Genomic DNA, 24,635 nt, shown 5'->3' with positions numbered 1-24,635 from the left:
ATCTTTCGATTTGCACGAAATTTGGCACAGTGTACTGAATTGAGTCTAGAATGATGTATGCTAAGTTTCGTGAAAATCGGTTCAGATTTAGATATAGCTGCCATATATATTTTCGTCCGATTTAAGACAAATGGTGCAGCAAAGCCCCTATTTATATTTCGATTTGCACGAAATTTGGCACAGTGTACTGAATTGAGTCTAGAAAGTTGTGTGTTAAGTTTCGTGAAGATCCGTTCAGATTTAGATATAGCTCCCATATATATTTTCGTCCAATTTAAGGTAAATGGTGCACCAAAGTCCGAATATATTTTTCGATTTGCACGAAATTTGGCATAGCGTACTGAATTGAGTCTAGAATGATGTGTGTTAAGTTTCGTGAAAATCGGCTCAGATGTAGATATAGCTCTCATATATATCTTCGCCCGATTTAAGGTAAATGGTACACCAAATATCTTTCGATTTGCACGAAATTTGTCACAGTGTACTGAATTAAGCCTAGAATGATGTGTGCTAAGTTTCGTGAAAATCCTCTCAGATTTAGATATAGCTCCAATAGATATTTTCGTGCGATTTAAGGTAAATGGTTCATCAATGTCCCTATTTATATTTCGATTTGCACGAAATTTTGCACAGCGTACTGAATTGTGTCTAGAATGATGTGTGCTAAGTTTCGTGAAAATGGCTCAGATTTAGATATAGCTCCCATATATATTTTCTTCCGATTTAAGGTAAATGGTGCATCAAAGTCCCTAAATATCTTTCGATTTTTTAAACAATTTGTATAGCCTCTTGACAGACCCTAAGGTAGGTACTAAGGCGTGGATTTTTTAAACTATTTTTATAACCTCTTGACAGACCCTAAGGCGTGGATTTTTTAAACAATTTTTATAGCCTCTTGACAGACCCTAAGCCGTGGATTTTTTAAACAATTTTTATAGCCTCTTGGCAGACCCTAAGTCGTGGATTTTTTTTTTTAAATTTTATAGCCTCTTGACAGACCCTAAGGCGTGGATTTTTTTAAACAATTTTTATAGCCTCTTGACAGACCCTAAGGCGTGGATTTTTTTTAAACAATTTTTATAGCCTCTTGACAGCCTCTTGACAGACCCTAAGGTAGGTACTAAGGCGTGGATTTTTTAAACAATTTTTATACTCTCTTGACAGACCCTAAGGTAGGTACTAAGGCGTGGATTTTTTAAACAATTTTTATAGCCTCTTGACAGATCCTAAGGAGTGGATTTTTTTTAAACAATTTTTATAGCCTCTTGACAGACCCTAAGGTAGGTACTAAGGCGTGGATTTTTTTAAACAATTTTTATAGCCTATTGACAGACCCTAAGGCGTGGATTTTTTTTAAACAATTTTTATAGCCTCTTGACAGACCCTAAGGCGTGGATTTTTTAAACAATTTTTATAGCCTCTTGACAGACCCTAAGGCGTGGATTTTTTTAAACAATTTTTATAGCCTCTTGACAGACCCTAAGGCGTGGATTTTTTAAACAATTTTTATAGCCTCTTGACAGACCTTAAGGTCTGACAGACTTAAGGTCGATATTTTAGTAATAAAAAAACAATTCATTTAATATTTTTGCATATATATGAATATATATATATATATATTATTTATAAAATTTTATATTTATTTCATTGTTATATGTTATATATATTTTATGGTTATATATAAATATAAATGTATGTTCGTTGTGTTTTTATATATATATGATTGTGATCATCATACATTTTGTTTGATTTGATTATAAGTAAATATAAAAATAGATTATAATAATAAAATATTAATTAAAGAGATGAAGTATATATAAAATAAAATTTATAAGTAGGTATATATATATATATATATATATATAAAACGAAAATTACAAATATATTTTTTAATAGTTTACAAGGGTTAAGGTTAAAAAATAAAATATTTAAGTTTGAAATAAAAAAATAATATACACATATCCATTTGTTTGTTTTAAATGCAAAAGTTAAAGCACAATATATAATTTGTTTTAAGAAAAAAATCTTTTAAATGATTAATTTTAAAATAAAAATATTTTTATGGCTTTTACTTTTAAGAAAAAAATAAAAAAATATTAAACTTAATAAAAAAAATAGAAATAAATTACAGGGTGACAAATTTACACAATTTTTTTGAGAATTAAGTACAAATTAAAAAAAAAAATAATAAACAAAAATTAAAAAAAAAATAAATAAAAAATTTAAATACATTGTTTTTAATTTTGAAAAAATAATTAAAAAAAAAATGTAATAAAAAATTAAATAACAAAATTTAAATATAATGTTTCAATTTTTGAAAAATAAAAAACATTTTCTTTAAATTTTATTTTTTAATATTTTATAATAGTTAATAATTAAAAAAAAAATTAAATGTAATTTTTTAATAATTTATAACATTGTAATTTTCATTAAAATCAATTTAATTTTTCTTTTTCATATATTTTTAACAATTTAATAATTAATTTTTTTTAAAACATATTAAATTTTTTTATTTATACATGTCAATTGCACTTTGCTTTTATTAATTTTAATTTTTCTTTAATAAAAAATTAGAAACGTGTTTCGTTTTTATTTTTTATAATTTTAAATGCTTTTTAGTTTTCCCCAAAGAATTATAATTTTTATATATAAATTATTTTAATAAGCCATTTTATTTAAGTTATTAAAATTAAAGAAATAAAACTTGGTTTTATTTCCCATTTAGGTTTTAAGGTTTTGAGCAATGGCAAGAATTACTTTTTTTTATAACTTTACAAATATTATAATTTTTAAATTTAAAAATAATAATAATAATATTTTTTAATTTACTTTCTAAGTAAATATTTAATAATAGTAATAATAGAAAACAAATAAAATATATTTTTTATATTAAAATAATTATTAACATTTAAAAATTCAATTAAAATTAAACTTAATCCTAAATTTTAATTTTCTCGTTATAACACTTTTTAGGCAAATACAATTTTAACTGGTCCCAAAGGTAACTGTTTCATATAATTCCAGGCATCGACACGGGTCATTTTGGCTGTGGAACAGCCATTGATGCTAAGGATTTCATCACCATTGCGCACTTGATTGGTTTTCTTGGCAGCACCGCCTGAAAATAGGCAACACAAAAATAAAGATTAATAAAAACCATCCAGAGGAAAGAAATCTCTTTAAGAAAAAACTTACCCATGAACACCTTTTTCACCACCAAAGGTCGGTTACCCAGGGGGGAATCGAAACCACCCTCAATGGAGAAACCCAAACCACAGCTATCTTTGATGATTTCCACACAGCGGGCACCCTTGGGTGTGGCCTCTTCTACACCAAAAAAAAAATTAAAAAATTAATAACAATTCTCCCATTCAATTATTTTGATTCTGAACCTACCCTGTGCCCTAATTTCCGCCTGCAAGGCATTCCTTGTCTCTTGAGCCCTTTCCAGCAGCTCACTTGTTGAAATTTTACTAACATCCGGTCTAGACAGTTGACGTCTAGCTCTAATACTGGCCAAGGTTTCAGCTTCCGAAAGGCTAACCGGTGGCTGTGGGCTACTGCGACTGCTGGAACTTGTACTCGACGGGGTGTGTCGACTTGTTGGCGATGTGGCCTCTTCATTCGAGATCACATCCAAATCTAAATCCAATGATCTTGAAGCTTTGTGATAATTACGTTTCTTTTCATAATCAATTTCTGTCGGCTTCTCGTTCAAACTGGACAGGGAACCCAAAGAGGAACGTTTCTTTGTCAAGGGTTTCACGATGATCGATTCGGAACGTGTTACCACAAGGACGACTTCAGGACGAGGAGTCTGGAAGGAAGAAAAAAATAAAACAATTTTTTTAATATCATTTTCAAGGCCTATTTGAAGGCGTGGATTTTTTTCAGGGGCGTGGATTAAAAAAAAAATTAAGGTCTATTCAAAGGCGTCTATTTAGGGGCGTGGATTTCTTAAAAATATTTTTTTGAAGGTATCTTCAAAGGCGTCTATTCAGGGGCGTGAACATTTTCTGAGGAAGACTTTCAGGCGTAGATTTTGAAATTTTTTTTCTAGTGTAGATATTTAGGCAGAGATTTTTGAAAGACATTTTATAAGGTAGACTTTCAGGCGCAGATTTTTAAAAAAAATATTTCCTAAGAAACTAAACTTTGATTTAAACAAAATATTTTTAAGGTAGGTGGACTTTCAGGCGTAGACTTAAAAAAAAAAAGATTTCTAAGGCGGACTTCCAGGCGCTTTGATAAATTTGGGGACTTCTAGACAAAAAGACCAGCTGAGTGGAAAATAGAAGATGTCCTTGGGAGTCTTCTAGCCATGAAAGAGCTTCAGATAATTATTTTTTAAGGTAGACTCTCAGGCGTAGATTTTTGAAAAATATTTTGAAAAATATCTAAGGTGGACTTTCAGGCGTAGACTTTTAAAAAAATATTTTCTAAGGCGGACTTTCGGGCGCTTTGATAAAGTTGAGGACTTCTAGACAAAAAGACCAGCTGAGAGGAAAATAGAAGAGGTTCTGAGCGGTCTTCTAGGCATAAAAGAGCTTCTGATAGGTCCATAGAAGAGTTCCTGAGTGGTCTTCTAGCCATAAAGAGCTCCAAATAGATCCATAAAAAAAGTTCCTGACAGGACTTCTAACCAAGAAGAGTACCTGAGAGGCAAATATAAGAAGTTCTGAGGGTTCCTTTGGCCATAGAAGAGCTGATAAGAGGTCTCATGACATTGAAGAGCTAAAGAGATGACTTTTATGCATAAAAGATCTTTTAAATGGTCCAAAGAACTTCTAGACAAAAAACATCATCATTTTTGAGGTAGACTTTCAGGCGCTTTGACAAATTTGAAGAATTCTAGAAAAAAAAAGCTGAGAGAAAAATAGAAGAGGTCCTGCGGGATCTTCTAGCCATAAAAGAGCCTCTGATAGGTCAAAAGAAGAGTTCCTGAGGGGTCTTCTAGCAATAAAGAGCACCAGATAGATTCATAAAAAAGTTCCTGACAGGACGTCAAGCCAATGAAGAGTACCTGAGAGGTAAATATAAGAGGTTCTGAGAGTTCTTTTGATCATAGAAGAGCTAATGCGAGGATTCTAGCCAAAAAACACCACCTGAGATGTAAAGAAAAGAGGTGTTGAGAGGTCTTCAAGTTAGATAAGAGCTAAAGAGAGGACTTCTAACCTCAAAAGAGGTTGGGAGGCCAATAGAGCACCTGAGAGGTGGATGAATGAGGTAGGAAGAGGTTATCTGGCCAAGGAAGGGGTTTTGAGAGGTGGGAGCCATAGATGAATTGTAGAGAAGACTTATAGTCAGAAAGAGCACCTGAGGGGTTAATAGAAAATGTCTAATATACATAGAAAAGCTAATGAGAGGTAGTGAGAGGTTTCCTGAAATGCACCTAGCCAAAAAACAGCACCTTGGATGTAAACAAAAGAGGTTCGGAGCGGTCTTCAAGTTATATAAGAGCTAAAGAAAGGACATCTAACCGCAAAAGAGTTACTGAGGAACTTTTGGCCAAAAAAGTGTACCTGAGAGGTGAATGAATAAGGTAGCAAGAGGTTATCTGACGATGGAAGAGGTTCTGAGCGGTGGAGGCCATATAAGAGTTGCAGAGAGGACTTATAGTCAGTAAGAGCACCTGAGAATATAAGACTTAGAAGAGCTAATAAGAGGTATATAGAAAATTTAGTAAGAGCATTCCCTGAAAGAGCACCTGAGAGGTAAATAGCAGAGTTCCTGAGAGGATTTCTAGCCATAAATTAGCTTATGAGACGTATTTTATTAAGGGAATTTCTACTCAAATGTATAATATTAATAGAAGAGACCCTGAAAAGTATTTTTTGTCAATAGAGGAGTTACTGAGGGGTCTTTTAAATATAGAAAACACCTAAGGGGTCTTCTATCACTATAAGAGGTTCTAAGAGGTATTCTGTGTATAAAAAAGCTCGTAATAGAACTTTTATGGATACAAGAACCCGTTATATGCCTTTAATATAAAGAAAAGATTGAGATTCTCTTCGAGACCCCTAAGGCCACTTGAGGTTCGAGTATCGAAAACTTACCTTTAGCACCGTTATTGATTCACGATGTGTTAAACCGCGCATGCTCATGCCATTAACGGCCAATATGCGATCACCCTTCTTTAAACGACCATCTTTAGCTGCCGGGGTATTGGCTAAAATTTTGTGGATCTGCAATTTAAAAAAGAAAACCCCAAAATTAATAAAAGTTCCAACCCATCAAACCCTCTCAACTCACCGTTATTTCCTTAGCTTCATAATCGGAACCACCGGCCAAGGTTATGCCAATACTCGATTCCGGTGTATCCCTTTGCAGGACAATAATAAAGGCTTCCGGTGTTTTAAGTGGTGGATCGGCTTCTTCGATTATCTGTTGTATATCTTGAGCAGTGATCAGGCTCTGATTGCTGCCAAGCGATGAGAAACTACCAAATTCCGTAGTGTTCTCTTGGGTCGAGGAGACATTTTGTGTAGTGGAACTGACACCTGATGAGGAGGAGGCAATCGAATCCAACGATGAGAAACGTTCGTGGTAGGTAGATTGTTTTTGTTGTTGTGACTTGACACTGAGTAGGTTTGTGGTCATTGAGGGGGCAGTGGGGGAGGTGTTTATGTTACTCGAAGTGGAGATGAGGGGAGAAATGGTTGTGGTGTTGTTGTTGGCAGCCTGAGCTGCTGCTGTGCGTTCAAATTTCTCACGGATCTCAGCGGTTGAGATTTTCGGTGTGGTTTTGCTGGACAAACTGCTAAAGGTTGTCTTGGTGGTGGCCTCATATACCGGTTTGAGGGTTCGCTCCGGGGTCCTCGAGTAGGAGTTCAGGGTTCTTGATTTTGCCACCTCAACATGCATCCATTGACTCAACTCACTGGAGGAAGAGGAATCGCCCGATTTTTTGCTCAACGGAGAAATGGCTTCCACGGCCCTCTGGGGACTTAGAGGCTGCACCGGTTGGGAGCTGATGGGAGCCACCACTTTGGCTGGAATGATATTGCTGGTCTTGGGTTTACTCACTGCTTTCTGGGTGGGATCGGCTTTGAAACTTTGTTTGCGTTCTTCATCGATGAACATGGCACTGAGTTTGAGGGGCGAGCTACTGTCGGCCGATTTGCGGCTGCTATCATCCGTGTCGGAGGTGATCTCAACATAGGCTGCCACATTGATGACCTTGTCCACAAGGTTCTGATCATTCTTTGTTACCAATTTATAATTAATGGGCGCCGTGGGTGAAGCAGCCTTGGAGGGTAGGGTGATCAGGGATGAACTGCTCGACACCAGAGATCTGGGTTTGGATTTGTGATGCCGTCTAACTTCATCATCATCATAGCCATCGGTACTGTCCTCATCATCATAGGGACGATTACGCATTAGGGCCGAGGTATCACCACGCCCGTTGCGGCACTTGGCCGAGGCCAGAATGTTTTTGCGATTTGTGGCCGATTCATTGGAACCGGATTTCAAAACTCTGCGACTAAGATCAACGGTTGGGGTGCTGCCTACCGACGAACAGCTGGCCTGTGAACCAGAACCCGAGGTTAATGTTGAGGTGGTGGAACTGGCAATGGAGGTGTTCGTCTCCGAGGAGAGGGTACGTGTGAGGGCAAATTTCTCCGGCACTTGGGGTACACAGGGTGACATGGGTGGTGAGGATATGCGGGAGGAGAATACCGAATCACACGAATCGCTTTCTTCGTGTAACATCTGGCGGGGTGTGGCAACAAGGGATGTGCGTGGTGGCTTTGCAGGAGGGATGGTGTTGAGGGCCTCCATACGTCTCTGGGCCACTGAGGGAGCCATGTGTCGGGAATTACTGGTGTTGTTTTGTGACAAATATCCCCGATTGTTGGCAATGTTGACACTGTTGCTGTGCGTGGAAACATTTAGGGGCCTCAGGGGAGAACTCATCATCGAGGAGGAAGAGGTGGTATTTGTGGTCATGCTCATTTCGGCACGCTTGGCTGGTCTGGGAATGGTGTTAAGGCCTCCAACTCCTCCGCTTACTGAACCCACCCCACTATCTGTGGAATCGGTGGAGGAGGTATTACCCGATGCCTTCATTTGATCACTATCCCGACTTTTAATTTCCGGCAAATCCAATATGGGCTCGAGGGGCACATGAGGCCGATCAGGTATTACCAAACCTCTCAGCTTCGACAGACTACGTCTGCGTTGCTCTAAAATATTGGTAATGGCTGCCTTCCTTGAGGCCTCATCCGGCACATAGGCCGGCTGTCCCGAGAAGCTTATACGCCTATCCAAATGTTGGGTGGAGGCATGGCGCCGGGGCAGCGAGGCATAACTTTGGGTATAATCGGAATTTATGGAGTTCAAGGACTGCAATGAGTCGGAGAAGTTGCTTTGGGCCGGTAAGGGCTTGCTAAGCTGATAGAGTCGGGCAACATCATTGAGATTTTCCACACTCATGGCACGTGTCTTCTGTAGAGAGGCCGAACCCGCCCGATAGGGTGTGTGTGAGGAGGAGGTGTCCAGTAAATTTTCGGTACTTAAATTCAAGGGCTTTGTGGAACTATTGGAACGTGAGAAGCTAATCGGTTTGGCGGCAGGTTCAAGCGGCTGGGCAGCATCATCATTGGAGAACATGGCAATTTTGTCGCGAACACTCTTTTCGGATTTCTCATCCTTGCGCCAATCACTGGAACGACGAGGTACACTTAAGGAACGTTTATAGTCAGGGCAGTCGCTGAAGGAGGAGGCCTCCAATTTGTGGGCTGTGGGTGTGCTGCTGCCACTGCTGTTCCCAGAGGAAAGGTTTTGTGTGGAGCGACTGTTACGTGTGTCGATAATGATTTTTGTGGGCGTCCCTGTGGCCACGCTTATCGGATTGGGCCGGGCATCTTCAACATTGACCACCAAATCTTGGCGATAGACCTTGCGTGGCACTGTGGCTGGTGGTGTGGATTTGGGCAGAGGTGGTGGTACGGCATCAGAACTTCCACCTCCCATTTCCATTGTAATGGGTCCGGATTTTTGTTTCTCCACCTCGACCATAGTTTGGGTAATACCATTTGTGGTTGTGCTGGTCAAATGTGTGCTACGGCTACTGGCCATCATTGTGGGTCCAACTTTAGAGGCAGCATATAATTTCTCGGTATAAACGGTGTTACTATCACCCGGCGCCGAACCCTTTGTTGTGGTCGTCATCACACTTTGCATCAAACTGGTGGTCTTCATGACATTAGCGGATCCACCAGGCATAATCAATGGTTCCGAGAAATTTGGCGGAAATTCATGACCATCCGGGGGTAGACGTGAATAGGTGGGTGGCGATGTTAGGGTTAGATAGTCACTGACAATTATCGGGGTAGTCTGTGGTGGCAGAACATGCAGGCCGTTCTCCATTTTGTTTAAATGTCTTTGTTCAAGATCTGTGAGTAGTAGGTTGGGATGTGAGATGCAGGATTCGGGATGATGGAGGTGGTGATTGGTCGGTTGGGAGGGAAGAGACAAAAAACACAAACAAAAACAATAAAGTTAGTTAAGGGTTTACACTAGTGGATTGTATTTTACAAATAATAGGAATTACAAAAATAATCTATAATAAAAGAGAGTAAAAGAGAGAGAGGAAAAATATATAATTAAGAGAAAAGAGACATATAATTAAGAGATTATGAAATTATAATTCAAAAAAGGTGTTATTTCATTTATCGAATTCGAATATGAATTTCGAAATATATATATTTTTTCAATTCAGATCGAAGACATCGTACCGAAGTTTTTTTTTTTAAATTCACACATTCAAATAAAAAAATAATTACAGGTTTTAAACCCCCATAATTATTTCCCACTAAATACCATTTTTGTCATTCATAAATTATTATTTCTTTTTTGCATATTGGAAATTATCAATGAACCTCCAAAAGAGGTAGAAGAAGACACACATAGATGTATGTGTGTGTTTGTGTGGAAAATCCAATATCGCAATGTATGTCATGTCATTTGGTATACAATTCATGATGATGGTAACAAAAAATAAACTGTGATACATTTAATAAAATGTTTATCAATTTTTATCGTCAAAGGAAGGGGTGGAGAAGAGGAGTTGAGGAAGAAGAAGAAGAAGGGGAGTAGAGGAATTAGTTTTGCAATAGACATATATTTATTACGAATAAAATGTATGAATGAATGTTGAAAGACCATATGGCATATGGTTTTAGAAAATTATATAATTAAATATTGTAACCCATATTTTTGCATGTTTTATTAGAGCTACAGATTTTTGTTTCAAGGTGACTCATAGTGAAATTTTATGTATAATAATTTTTCCCTTGAAATCACCCACCTAAAATGTATTCGTGATGTCTAAATTAACCCCAAATCGAACTTAACGCCAACAAATTAAAAAAATAATTTTGTGTGTTTAAGCCCCATAATTATACGGCTATTTAGATGAGATATATTATATATACCGATTTTTTCTTTCAAGGTGACTCATAGTAAAATTGGATGTAGAATAATTTTTCCATTGACATCACCCCCCTAGAATGGATTCTTGATGGGTAAATTTACCCGAATCAAACTTAACTCCAAAAAATTAAATAAATAATTTTGTTTGTTTAAGCTCCATAATTATAAGGCTATTTAGTTGAGATATATTATAAATACCGATTTTTCTTACAAGGTGACGCATAGTGAAATTTTATGTAGATTAATTTTTCCATTGACATCCCCACCCTAGAATGTATCCCTTATGGTGAAATCGACGTCAAATCGAAACTAACCCCAAAAATGTCTCTAAATAAATTTGTTTGTTTAAGTCCTAGATATATACTTATATTTCATTGAAATAAATTATATATACCGATTTATTGTAAGAGGTAACCTATAGCGGAATTTTATGTAGAATATATTTTCTGTTGGCATCACCCCCCTAGAATGTATTCCTCATGGTGAAATCGACGTCAAATCGAAACTAAACTCAATATTTTTAATATATAAAATGTCAAGATTATTAAGTCCAAAGTAATGCTAGTTTTTTATGGAGATATATTATATATACCGATTTCTTGTAAGAGGTAACATATAGTTAAATTTAATGTAGAATATTTCTTCAGTTGACATCCTCCCCGTAAAATGCCCTCTGGGTGGGGAAATTGAAGCCAACTCGAAAACAAATCCTAAAAATGCCTATATATGAGTTTGTTCTTATATTCATTCCGATTTTTCGTGGATTTATATAGAATATTTTTTACATTGACACTATCCCCATAGAATGTTCCCTTAATAGAGAAATTGGGGCCAACGTAAACCTAACCTCAAAAATTAATAATACAAATTTCCAAGATTGTAAAGGCCAATTTAATGTTTTTATAGATTTATATTATATACACCGATTTCTGGTAAAAGGTAACCTATAGTCAAATTTGATGCAGAATATTTTTTCCATTGACACACGCCCTCTAAAATGTACCACTGAGAGAGAAATTGACCTGAAATCGTACATAACCCCAAAATCATTAATAATAAATTATCAAGATTATAAATCTAATTTGATATTGATTTTTGTATAGCGTTATATTATATATACCGATTTCTTGTAAGAGATCACCTATAGTGAAATTTGCTGCAGAATATTTTTTTTCTCTGACATCCTCTCCCTCCAATGTACCATTGAGAGAGAAATTGACGTCAAATCGAACATAACCCCAAAAATTAGCAATAACAATGTGGAAGGCTTTTTAGCTGAAATTATAGCTGATATTTTCTTGAGTTATATTATATATAGCGATTTCTTGTGCGAGGGGACTTATAGTGAAATTTGATGTAGATTAATTTTTCCACCGACATTTCCCCTCTAAAATATACCGTTAAGGGAGAAATGGACGTCAAATATAACATAACCCCAAAAATAGTACTAGAAAATTTCAAGATTATAAAGCCTAATTTAATATTAGAATTTCATGAAGCTATATTATATATTCCGATTTCTTGTAAGAGGTAACTTGTAGTGAAATTTTATGCAGAATATTTTTTTCTATTGACACTCTTCTCGTTAAATGTAGAATTAAACGTCAGATTGAACATAACCCCAAAATTAGCAATAACAATGTTCAAGACTTTTCTGTTCAGTTTATAGCTGATGTTTTCTTGAGGTACGTTATAAATACCGACTTCTTGTGCGAGGGGACTTCTAGTGAAATTGTATGCAGAATATATTTTCCATTGACACCCTCCCTCCTAAAACACACCATTGAGGGTCTATTTGACGAAAACTCAAATCCATAGTTTTAATGGATTCTTAACATTTTTAATTATGCGAAAATTAATTTTTTTTTAAAAAAGGGGCTGAATGACCCCTAAAATGATCCCGCAGAGGGTTAAGTTATTTGAGCAAAATATTTATTTTAGTGTTTTTAGCAATATCCATGAGCTATTTGGTAAGGGTCTCGGGGAATTTTCGTTCAATTCTAATAAGAAAGAAAATTAAAAGGAAAATTCATTAAAGTACTTAAAAGACCCCTTAGAATGAGCCGCTAGAGGGTTATGTTATTTTAACAAAAAATTCCTCTTAGTGTTGTTAACAATATTTCCGAACACATCCAGTAGCTATTTTTTAAGGATCTCGAGGAATATTGAATAATTTCTTATAAGAAATAAAAATGAAGGCACAATTCAATAAATTACTTAAACGATCCCTCCTTTAAATGAACCGCTACAGGGTTAAGATATTCTACCAAAATGTTCCTCTTAGTGTTGATGACAAAATTCCTTATCAAATCCTGTATCTAATTTGTAAAGACCTCTAGGAAGTTGGGCTCAAGACAAAATAAGAAAACAAATCATCAAAAAAGGACCTAAAAGACCGATTTTGAAGAAAAATAACCTAAAAGACCCATTTCGGTTGCCCCTAGAGGGTTAATATATTTTACAAAAATATACCTCTCAGTGTTCTGAATAATAATTCGGAACACATCGTATACCTTATTCGTAAGGATATGTAAGAAAATGTAGATCGATTCAAAGTACCTCATCATTTGAGACTATACACAAAATATGTTGCATACTTTTAGGGGTTTAAATTATTTTCATTATTTTAATGAAACAAAGAATTGCACGCCTCCGTAATTTTTTAAAATTACTTTACCCCCCAAAAATTACCAACGAATTAATAACAACAACAAAAACAATTGACAATCTTAACCAACCACCGGCTGGCTGCCTGCTTGACTAACCGATTTAAATAATTTATTTGACAAATCTAATCCACATATTGGACTTATCCGCCACCACCACCACTACTGTCTGTCGGTCTGCCATTAAATCAAAGAACAATTGAATTTTGTTTACAATTTAACAACACACAGCCAACTGTCCGACCCACAGTGTTTTCAATTTTTGAGAAAAAGTCCGCATTCTGAAGCTAACTTCGAAAAAACCGAAAAACAAATTGACAGTGATTTTTTTCAAATTTGACAGGTTGTAGATTATGTGCGCAGGCGCGCATGCAGCTACATGGCCATGTAAACAAAACACATTTGACAAATGGCTAAAAAATTGAGTGAACATTTTTTGTTGTTCTGACAAAAAAAACTTAGACAAATGACCAGAGAACGTTTTTTCGGTTGGTATTAGTTTTTGAGAGAAAAAAACCCCAAAATATTGAATTGATTACCGTCAAATTCAAATGTTCTTATGACTCGGTCGTCTTAGGTTACCAGCAAAGAACAAGAATTTGTTGCAGAAACACAAAAACCTTTAAATGAAGTCATCTGTCCTGTAGTCTGTCTGTGTCTCTGTCTACCCCGCAACGAAATTTACTTCCATCTCAGCCAAGATTGAGAGTATGTCTAATCTTAAAAAGACAAATTTGTTAATGTCAACTCAAGTGACAGTTAAAAAATATTTTGTTAAATGAATGCAAAACTTCAATAGCAAAAAAAAAAAAAAAAAAAATCAGCAACAACAACATCAACAATGCGGACAAGAATGGAAACCGTAACAACCAACAACAATGACATTAAAACCAATGCTATTAACATTTGAAAATATGCGAATTAGGGTGTTTGGTCATGGTTGGAATTGGAGATAGGATAGATAATTTATCTAAATTTTATACTTAATGTAGCGACGTTACCTAAATACTCTAGATAAAACATTCAAGTTATTGGGAACATGTGGTTGAGGAATATTAAATGTAAGGAGTAATTTATCTACATTATCTAAATATCATAAATGATTTATCTACGTTATCTAAATATACAAAATAATTTATTTACATTATCTAAAATCATAGAAAAATCTATATAAGTTACCCAGATATCATAAATAATTTATCTACGTTATTTAAATGTCATAGAAAATGTATCTACGTTATCTAAATAACATAGAATGTATCTAGGCCACCTTAATATTATAGATAATTATATACATTATCTAAATAGCATATATTTCGAAGACAGTTTATCTAAATTCCATTGATAATGTATTTATCTTTTCTTAATATAATAGATAATTTATCAGTGTTATGTAAATATCATAAATAATGTATCTACGTTGCGTTAAATTATAAATAATGCATAAACGTTGCATAGGTAGTGTATCTATTGCATCTAAATGTCATAAATATGGTATCTACGTTATATAAATACCATAGACAATGTATCTATAACATTTTAATGTAATAAATGTTGTATCTATGTTATCTAAATTTCATAGATAATGTATCTAGTGTATTTAAATGTCATAAATACGGTATCTACGACATTTAAATACCATAGATAATGTATCTATAGCATCTAAATGTCATAATTATAGTATCTACATTATCTAAATACCATAGGTAATGTATCTTGTGTATTTAAATGCCATACATATGGTATCTACGCTACCTAAATGTCATAGATAATTTATCTAGTGTATCTATAAGATTCAAATATATTATCTGTGTTATCTGAATACCATATATAATATATCTATTGTATATAAATTTCATAAATATAGTATCTACGCTATATAAATGCCGTAGATAATATATCTATTGTATCTATATGTAATGATTATATTATCTACATAATCTAAATGTCATAGATAATGTATCTATTACATCTAAATGTCATAAATATAGTATCTACGTTATCGAAATACCATAGATAACGTATTTAAGTACCGTAGATAATGTATCTACGATAGATAATTTATCTACATCAACACTGTAATGCAGATAATGTATCTATTTTATCCAAATAACGTAAATAAAGTCATAGACAATTTATCTATACGACACAAATATATTATCTTTGTTATCTGAATACCATAGATAATGTATCTATTGCATATAAATGTCATAAATATAGTATCTACTCTATATAAATGTCATATATAATATATCTATTGTATCTATATGCAATAAATATATTATCTACATTGTCTTAATGTCATAGATAATGTATCTATTACATCTAAATGTCATAAATATAGTATCTACATTATCTATATACCATAGATAATGTATCTAAGTAACATAGATAATGTATCTACGTTAGATAATTTATATACATCAACACTGTAATGCAGATAATGTATCTATTTTATCCAAATAACGTAAATAAAGTCATAGATAATGTATCTAGTGTATCTATACGACACAAATATATTATCTGAATGCCATAGATAATGTATCTATTGCATCTAAATGTCATAAATAAAGTATCTACGTTATCTAAATGCTATAGATAACGTATCTTTTGTATCTTAGTATCATAAATATATTATCTACATTATCTAAATGTCATAGATAATGTATCTACTGCATCTAAATGTCATAAATATAGTATCTACGTTATCTACATACCATAGATAATGTATCTAAGTAACATAGATAAGTATCTACGTTAGATAATTTATCTACATCATCCCTTTAATGCAGATAATATTTCTACTTTATCTAAATAACGTAGATAAAGTATTTCTGTTATCTCAACAACGAAGATAATTTATCTAATTTATCAAGACGACAACGTGGATAATTCATCTACGATATCCAAAAACTTTATTAGAGTCCAATATATTATTATTTTTTTTGCATTTTTTTAAACATGCAAAGTTGCACGTTTGTTCATTCAAGCTTCCCCAGTTCATTGTGTGTGTGTGTGGGACTTCTTTCGCAAAACAACATAAAAAATAATTTATTAACCTCCTTCAAATCAAATCTGCTTTCAAGTTGTTCTTTCTTATACAGTTTTGTTTATTTGTGTTTCATTTTTCTGATACTTTATTTAATGACTTGGAATTTGTTTTTTTTTTTGGTTTCAAGTAGTTATGACCAAACTTAAGTAGTGGCAGTATAAAGTAGTAGGAGGAGGTACTCTAGAATAAATCTCCATACTAAGAATAATGGTGAAGAGAATAGAACAAAAAAACTCGAAGCGAAATGAAACAGTCATGGAAAAAATAACTTGTTGATGGCCAATGGTCGGTCTTAATGGGGCAAGGCGTGTGTTTGATATTTATGATATTGTTAGTTTTTTTTTCAAAAATAAATTTAGTTTTGTTTTGGGGATAGAACTTGTATACTTAAGTAAGGTAATTCTAGACAATAAAACGATTTGGGAAATGTCATTCATTAATGTTTTTAATATATAATTGGTAATTATTTTCGACTTTATTAAAATGTTGAGTAGAATTATTGCCATTCGATTTGAATATTGCAAAACCAGTTTTTAAGACATTTCCATTTTTTGAAAATATATCAAAGATGCAACTATTTCCTTTAGATAGATTTGGGAGGTATTAAATTTATTTCATTTTATTCAGATTGTGATTTTATGAAACCAGATTTTATTAATGCCAAACAAAAATGATTTAAGTAATCATCTTAAGGTAGATACCATAAAATAAATGGTCCTTCGAGCTGTGAATGGCCAATAAAAAAAGTAGCCAAAAATTTATAACAATATTTACGACTATTTATGATACTGTTCTCTCATATAATTAAAATTTTATAATTCACTCAATTTCTAAAGGGTAGAAATAAAGTTAGAAAAAAATTCCGCAATATAATGCCAATAATTTTATTTAATAGGATTTATTTTCATAACATAACAAATATTAAATGTCTCTGGCAACTAGTAATAAAAATAATGATATCATCATTAGTGGTAAAAATGACAGCTGTTGTTCGTTCATTCCGAACTCTTATCTCAAAAGTCATTGTATAACTACAATTTGAAGTGTATAAGACAATCTAATCTTTATAGTAGCTTGTTTTTTATATTTTGCTTTTTTTTTGATTTGTTATCGAAAGTCGATATGATCGATTGTTGCATTGACTTTTGTACCAGTCAATATTGTGGGCATTAGTCATGAAAATGATTTAATGCAACTTCGTAAAAAATATAATAATAATAAATAAATGTAAAAGATAATGTCATATACCTAAAAATCGGATGAAAATATATATGTGAGCTATATCTTAATCTGAAACGATTTTCATTCTAGACTTAATTCAGTACGCTATGACAAAATTCGTGCAAATCGAAGGATATATGGGGAATTTGGTGGACAATTTACCTAAAATCGGACAAAAATATATATGGGAGCTATATCTAAATCTGAATTGATTTTCACGAAACTTTGCACACATCATTCTAGACTTAAGTCAGTACGCTATGCCAAATTTCGTGCAAATCGAAAGATATATAGGGACTTTGGTGCATCATTTAACTAAAATCGGGCGAAACTATATATGGGAGCTACATCTAAATCTGAACCGATTTTCCCGAAACTCACCACTCATCATTCTATACCCAATTCAGGACGCTATGCCAAATTTTGAGCAAATCGAAAGATATATAGAGACTTTGTTGCCCCATTTACCTAAAATCGGGCGAAACTATATATGGGAGCTATATCTAAATCTGAACCGATTTTCACGAAACTTTACACACATCATTCTAGACTTAATTCATTACGCTATGCCAAAATTCGTGCAAATCGAAAGATATATAGGGACTTTCGTACACCATTTACCTTAAATCGGACGAAGATATATATGGGAGCTATATATAAATCTGAACCGATTTTCACGAAATTTAACACACATCATTCTAGACCTTATTCATTACGCTATGACAAATTTTGTGCAAATGATTTTCAGAGACTTTGGTGCACCATTTACCTAAAATCGGATGAAAATATATATGGTAGCTATATGTAAATCTGAAGCGATTTTCACGAAACTTAGCACACATTATTCTAGACTTCATTCAGTACGCTATGCCAAATTCCGTGCAAATCGAATGATTTTCAGGGACTTTGGTGCAGCAATTACCTTAAATCGGGCTAAACTACACATAAGAGCTGTATCTAAATCTGAACCGATTTTCACGAAACTTAGGCCAAATTTCATCCAAATCGGATAATAAATGCGAGCTGTATTTTGTTTACAATTTAACATCAACAGACGGACATGCATAGATCGACTCAGAAAATGATTCCACCAGGGGTCTATCTCGATTCCTTTTGCCTGTTACAAACATATGAACAAAGACATACTACCCTGTACCACAGTATGGTGAAGGGTAGAAAAATCTTGGCCAATATCGGACCTTTTAAAAAAAATTGAAAAAAATCCTTCAAAAAAATATTTTTTAACTCCAATCTTTCTAATCCACCTCATAACGCAGATAGTTTACATGCCGGCTATCTTAGATACTTCAATTACAATTAGCTCTAACGTTTGTTTGTGTGTTCATGTGTGAGTGTGTGTGTTTGTGTGAAAATTATTTAGACCATGAACTTGACACTTTATGCTTTCAACAAACGTTTTGTTTTTATTTTTCGGCTTCATCTTTCAAACATGAAAAGAATTCCGGTAGTTGTACACAAGAAAAAAAAACAATTGGGCAAATACCAAGAAAGTAACAACAGCAACAACAACAATGTCATGGTAATTTACAATCCAACAACAACAAAAACGAAAAATTAACTACCACTACTGTTTGGTTTAGGGCAGGCTTTTAACAGCTGCTTTTTGAAGCAAAAAAGCCCTCTCCGATAAAGTTGATGAGTTTTATGACTTGTGCTTTTTTCGGTTTTAGATTTTTTTTTGAAAAGCCAAAAAGGTAAGGTAATAAAATTAACAACAACAAAAAGAGGAAGCTGAAAAAAATGAAAAAGAAGAAGAAAACGAAAAAAAATCGTCCCAAACGAAGAAGGTCGTTACAAAAGAACGTATGCCTTTAATTAATTACAGACACACACTCACACATACACGTGAGTGTGTGTTCGATCATTGCTTTGTGCTTGTGATATGGAAGTTCATCGTGCTACAGTTATATGCGACAATGAGAGGTAGCGTTAATCTTCCCTCAAAAATCAGACCATCATTTTTTTGTGGGGTAACGTTAACTTCGAAGGTAATTATCCGATTGCAATGATGATCAGCCGTTTTTTTTGTGGACTACAAAAAAGGGGAAAGAAGAAGAAACAACCTAGTATGACAATATGTAAAATTACCAAGACAGACAAATTAAGAACTAAAACAACAACAACAATTACAAATAAGAGACACACAAACTACAACAAAAAAATTAACCCCAAAAAACCCAGCCAAGTGTGGCAATGAAGTCACACACACCTACCAACCACCAGACGATGTACACATTCCGCCACAGCAGGTGCAAAGTTAATTCAAAACTTCAAATTAAAAAAAAAAAAAAAACAGAACTCAAAACCTGAACGAAAAAAAACGCAATTCAACTGCAACGTTTCTTAACTCGAAATATGATTGCGGGGCACACAAGCAAAGAACCCAAAAAAATATAGAAAAAACCGAGGGAGCCAAAAAACTCAGCCAAGCGTATTGTAGAGAAGACGAGCATTATTCTCATCATCAGCTGGTGTATGTTTGTGTTTGTTGAGTAATAAAAAATATGAAATAATTTAATTTTTTTTCTTTTTTTCAAAATTTATGGGCGTTATACCTTTTTTGGTTGGTTTTGAATTTTGGCCCCCGTATAAGGAAATGACAAAAGCACAATTCTTAAAAAAATAAAATTAATTTCATATTTAGTGGGGTTCGGAAAATAAAATAAAAACAATTCATGGAAAGAGGGTTTGATGCTCGTCAACTTTGTTTCCTGCTTTGATGATAAAAAGCGTCATGCATATAAAATTATGTTTGATGTTCCAAGGAATAATGATTAGATCGAAATATTCAAAAATGGTGTTTTTGGGAAATTAAAAAAAAATATTTTTTTCAAATGTTTCATCTGTTCACTCACAGTTCTTTACTAACCTGTCAAACTGCTAGGAAGCCTCAAAGGATCTTTCGAAACCCCTCACTTTAGCCAACTCTATATTACATTTTAAAGCTCCTTAAATACAGATTTCCATGATAGACTCGTAAAGGGTTTAAAGGTCTTTCAAAGATCTTCTGGATGTATTTTCAACTTTACTACATCTAAGAATTCTTTATGGGCTTCGAAATTCTATCTGAGCACCTTGAAAACGTCTTAGTAGCTCTTACTAGAATTTAGCGACCTCTATATTACATTATTAATCTCTATCAGTAAGACTCTAGTCATAAGATGTCTCTGATGATCTACTAAGGTATACAGCAACCTTTCATAATTATATTCTACTTCTACAAGTTCTCAGAAATCTCTATCGCCCATGTGGTCCTCCCACAAATATTCACTGGCTTCTCAGAAAATTTTACCGACTTCGGTGTATCGATTGCAAGCCCTTAATCGACCCCAGAGTTTCTTAGTGGACATCAGAGACCTCAATGTGCCAGTTACAACATTTTCAAAGTCTTCATTGTTCCGTATTAATTCTCTGGAGTTCTATCAAAAAATTCGAAATGATTTTCACAGTCTGCCAATTATATTTGCTGACTTCGTAGTAACCTCTGAAGTTTTTAATTACCATTCAGAAGGATTGTAATTATTTCCCATATATCCTCACAGATTTCAGCGTCCTTTAGAAGTACCGACATCTATATATCAATATCATACTTTCTAACGCATTTAATTCACTGATTGAGGTCTCTACAGTACTATTAAACCTTTGAAATGTTGTTGACAACTTTTCAAAGGGGTTTTCTGAAGTATCAAGTGTATTTTTTTCTTTTACGAGTTCTCAGAAGTCTTTATCGACCTCAGTGTCCTTCCAGAAGTCTCCAACGGTTTTTTTAATTGGCTAACGACATCTATTGATCAGTTCCACCATACCTAAGGCCTAGTTGCGTTATAAAATTGTCCAAATAATTTCACTGGCCTCTTTGACGACTTTTGTTTGCCTTACTAGTGTTATTGAAGTTCTCCTTGAAAACTTCAACTACCATCTAAACCTCAAAAGCCTTTAAAATATTCTTCCAAAGCCTTTAAAATATTCTTCCAAAGCCTTTAAAATATTATAAATTGCCATTAACGACCTATATATATCAGATGACTTGTTAGAGGTATTAACGTTCTTTCTGAAGTCTTCAACAGCTTCTCAAAATCATTTAACGACATTTATTGATCAGTTCCGCAATACCTAAGGCCTTGTTGCTTTATAAAATTTTCCAATAATTCACATTTGCAGCGCCCTCTGCATGCCACTTCATTCCTATAATTAGTTCAATATTCTGTGAAGTATTTAATTAACCGATTACCCATGGACCTTCATTGTCATTTTAACTTTTTTACACTTCAGATTTCTTTATCACAACTTCTTCTCCAATACCCATACCGACATCTGAAGCCCAAGTCCACTTCTATACTTAGATAGGAATTTGGAATATCTTTTTGCCAATCGAAAAACAAGCTCAATTACCTTTGCAACACTTTCGTTTGTTCTGCTCCAGGCAACTACAACTGCATCTACCAAGTGAGAATTATTGTCACACCAACCAAAATGACAGGATGAAGAACAAAAAAAAAAAAAAAAACTACCAGGGAAACTTTTCATCGAACAGGAAATTGTTGACATTGCAGGCAACCAGGAATTTGTATGGGAAAAAATGCCACAGTTGTTGTTATGTTAGTTCTCTTTTTCTGCTTCAGTTACCATTTTGTTGTTGTTGTAGCTTTGTTACCATTTTGTTGTTGTTGTAGCTTTCTGGTCATAACAAATGAATGCTTACACTTTTACTTGATGTCCAGAGAAAAAAAAAACACAAATCGCTTAACCTGAACGGATGACAAGAAGGCTTTTTTAAGCATCTTAAAATGAAGTGACGTTAATAAGACTAGTTTTTTAGATAGGCCCCCTCCTGCTGCATTCATTGTCAAAGTTCTGCTTCCCCATTTCCCATGTCCGTTTTTTGTTTGGAATGTGTTGTAACTCTGAGTGGACTATCTCACGCCATCATTTTTACAAGAAATGGTGGCTAGTTTTGCTGCCGGACCACCACCACCACTCGCTGATGGTGGTCAACCGGTCAACTTTGCCAAGTTTTTTTTTTCCCTACAGTCAGCATCATCGGTGCGCGATAATGTAAAGTGAAATTAAACGCTGTGATAAATAGCTAATATGAGTCATAATCTGTTGCCACTAGATGATCTGAGAAAGATTTTTTGAAATGAATTGCTGGATGGCTGTGTGTATGAGAGGTGGCTGGGTGAGAGATGGCTAGGATAAATGACCATGATTAGAATTTAGTAGCACATTTATTATTTTTTTTTTTTTTTGTGAGAGAGTGAAAATTGCAATTTGAAATTTTACTTTGGAGACCAGCAAAAGACTCCTGAGAAGTTCTGGGGGAAGATAAAGATCTCTAATTAAATGTTCATAATAATAAATGAAGAAAAAATCTCATTCGAAGACAGTTGATCTCTGGAAGATTTTTGGAGACATTTGAGAGGTTTGACCGATCAGTAATGACCATTGAGAGTTTTAATAGAGCAGTGAAGATCTTTGATCTACCAGTCAAAAGATGAGGAGTTTTGCAAAATCAGAGAAATCCTGAGAGATTGGTCAGAAAAGTCGGAGTAATTAAGACATCGAGACTAGCAAACATTTCTAAGTAGTCGATGATTTCATCGATTCAGAATGAGAAATTTGAAGTCATTTTACAAAGTGGGCTGAGGTGACAGTCGTTTCAGATGTGAGAATTTGAACGTTTCGGTTTAAAAGCCTCACTGTCGTGGAAACGAAATTTCGGAGAATTTAATAAAGTTGGCAATATTCCGAGGGCCCAGTAGAATTCTCTAAGAGTTCGTTAATGATCTCAAGCTGAGAAGGCCTTGGAGAGGTCATCATTGATATCAAGAAAGATTTCTTAGTAGTTACAGAGGATGAGGATGAGAGGTCATCTTGATGTTAGAAATGGTCCTCGGCAATTCGCTTTAGAAATCGTGTAAGACCTCTAGGTGTATGATAAAGACTTGGAAGACTTTATTAACTTCTAGTAATTTCTCTTATTATATTTTTGTCGGTGGGCTTTATAATATTCTACGTTTCCTTGGAGAGGTGATGAGGAGGTCGCTGATAAGTGAGGGAAGCCTTCAAGAGGTTAGCAAAGGCTTATTGTAGTCCCGAACAAGCATGCAGCATGTTTGACAAATAATGACGTTTTCGAAATTAAATTCTCATGTCGGTAAAATCTCCTCGATGTAAGACCCCTAAATGTATGACAAAGATAACAAGATTCTGATAATAAATTGGGGTGCTGAAGGAACTCCTTGAAGGACAAAAAAGATCTTAAGCCCTTGTTATTCATTCGGGACATTGAGTCCTCTAGGAGATCTCTAAAGGGCTATAGCGGATCAGTCATAGTCTTAGGGAGCTGCATTAGTATGTAGAGGTTGTCGGAGGTCAGCAAACAAATTTTGGAGGACCTGCGAAGACACATGAGATAGCTTCATCTCTCCCGTGAACTATTATGACCTTATTGCATAATATTTTGAGGTTGATAAAGTTTACTTCGGAAGCTGAACGCTATTAGTGGGCCTATGTAAGTTGTTAATATTTTTAGGAAGGTGGTAAATATGGCGGAGACCTCTGCCCAAGCCCAAGATTGTAGAATTTTTTTCAATACAAATTACATTTCCTTCGGATTCTGGAATTCATCAGTAGAACTGAGAAAATGGAAGGAAGGTTAGTTAGGCCTCAGTGGGTAGAAGTTATTTAAATATAGGTCGTTAATCTTTTCTTCTGATGTTAGGAGCTATCAGCGGAACTCCGGGAGTGGTTAACGCTTGCTGAAAAGTTGGTAACGACGGCGGAGAATTTTGAGAAAGTCTCAGAAGTTCGGAATAATTTAAGGACCGCCGCAAACCAATATCCAATTAGGAATGAACTTTACTTCGATAAAGCTGGTTACAGTTTTATAGAGACTCTCAAAGGGTATAAATAGATTAGAAGAGCTTTCGTTGCAGAATTTTGCTAAATACGTTTTGTGTTCTAGGTAAATAGAGACCTTTATGGTAAGTGAGGTAATGAGGTAAAATAATTTATAGGTTACTCGAAACTTTTGAGAAGATGTACTTTCGTCGACCGAGGAGAAATATATCAGACTTTCGAAAAATATGTTAGTCTTCTACATTCCCTGGGGCACTGAACCCCTCTTGCGAACGCCGCAATCTCTCCGCAGCACGTGTCACTGAACCGGAGGCCCTCAAAAACAGTTCAATGTGCTCGAAAATTATTGACAAAATAAAACACACACTCCTATTAAA

At 34.4% G+C, this 24,635-nt stretch overlaps 1 protein-coding gene across 1 annotated transcript; it reads right to left on the bottom strand.

Annotated features, from left to right (window-relative positions):
- Positions 1 to 2,966: 2,966 nt before the first annotated feature.
- LOC133321366 (pro-interleukin-16) lies at positions 2,967 to 9,372 on the bottom strand. The gene is made up of 5 exons (XM_061530454.1): positions 6,253 to 9,372; positions 6,057 to 6,185; positions 3,397 to 3,817; positions 3,196 to 3,324; positions 2,967 to 3,118 (listed from the first exon to the last, which is right to left on the bottom strand). The coding sequence occupies exons 1-5, from the start codon at positions 9,370 to 9,372 to the stop codon at positions 2,970 to 2,972; spliced, it is 3,948 nt and encodes a 1,315-aa protein (XP_061386438.1). The 3' UTR covers positions 2,967 to 2,969.
- Between the last annotated feature and the right edge of the window lie 15,263 nt (positions 9,373 to 24,635).

The sequence above is a fragment of the Musca vetustissima genome, unplaced genomic scaffold (assembly GCF_032173495.1).
Source record: "Musca vetustissima isolate MV318-11 ecotype Yass unplaced genomic scaffold, APGP_CSIRO_Mvet_v1 utg4443, whole genome shotgun sequence".
NCBI classification, from domain to species: domain Eukaryota; kingdom Metazoa; phylum Arthropoda; class Insecta; order Diptera; family Muscidae; genus Musca; species Musca vetustissima.
Note: the sequence above shows the minus strand (reverse complement) of the source record. Positions and strands in the feature narration are given on the sequence as shown.

Excerpts from the sequence above, each read along its gene's own strand:
- LOC133321366 (XM_061530454.1), bottom strand. The coding sequence starts at position 9,372 with ATGGAGAACGGCCTGCATGTTCTGCCACCACAGACTACCCCGATAATT. Across the intron at positions 6,186-6,252 it reads ATGAAGCTAAGGAAATAACG|ATCCACAAAATTTTAGCCAA; the intron begins GTGAGTTGAGAG and ends TTTAAATTGCAG. Across the intron at positions 3,818-6,056 it reads AATCAATAACGGTGCTAAAG|ACTCCTCGTCCTGAAGTCGT; the intron begins GTAAGTTTTCGA and ends TCTTCCTTCCAG.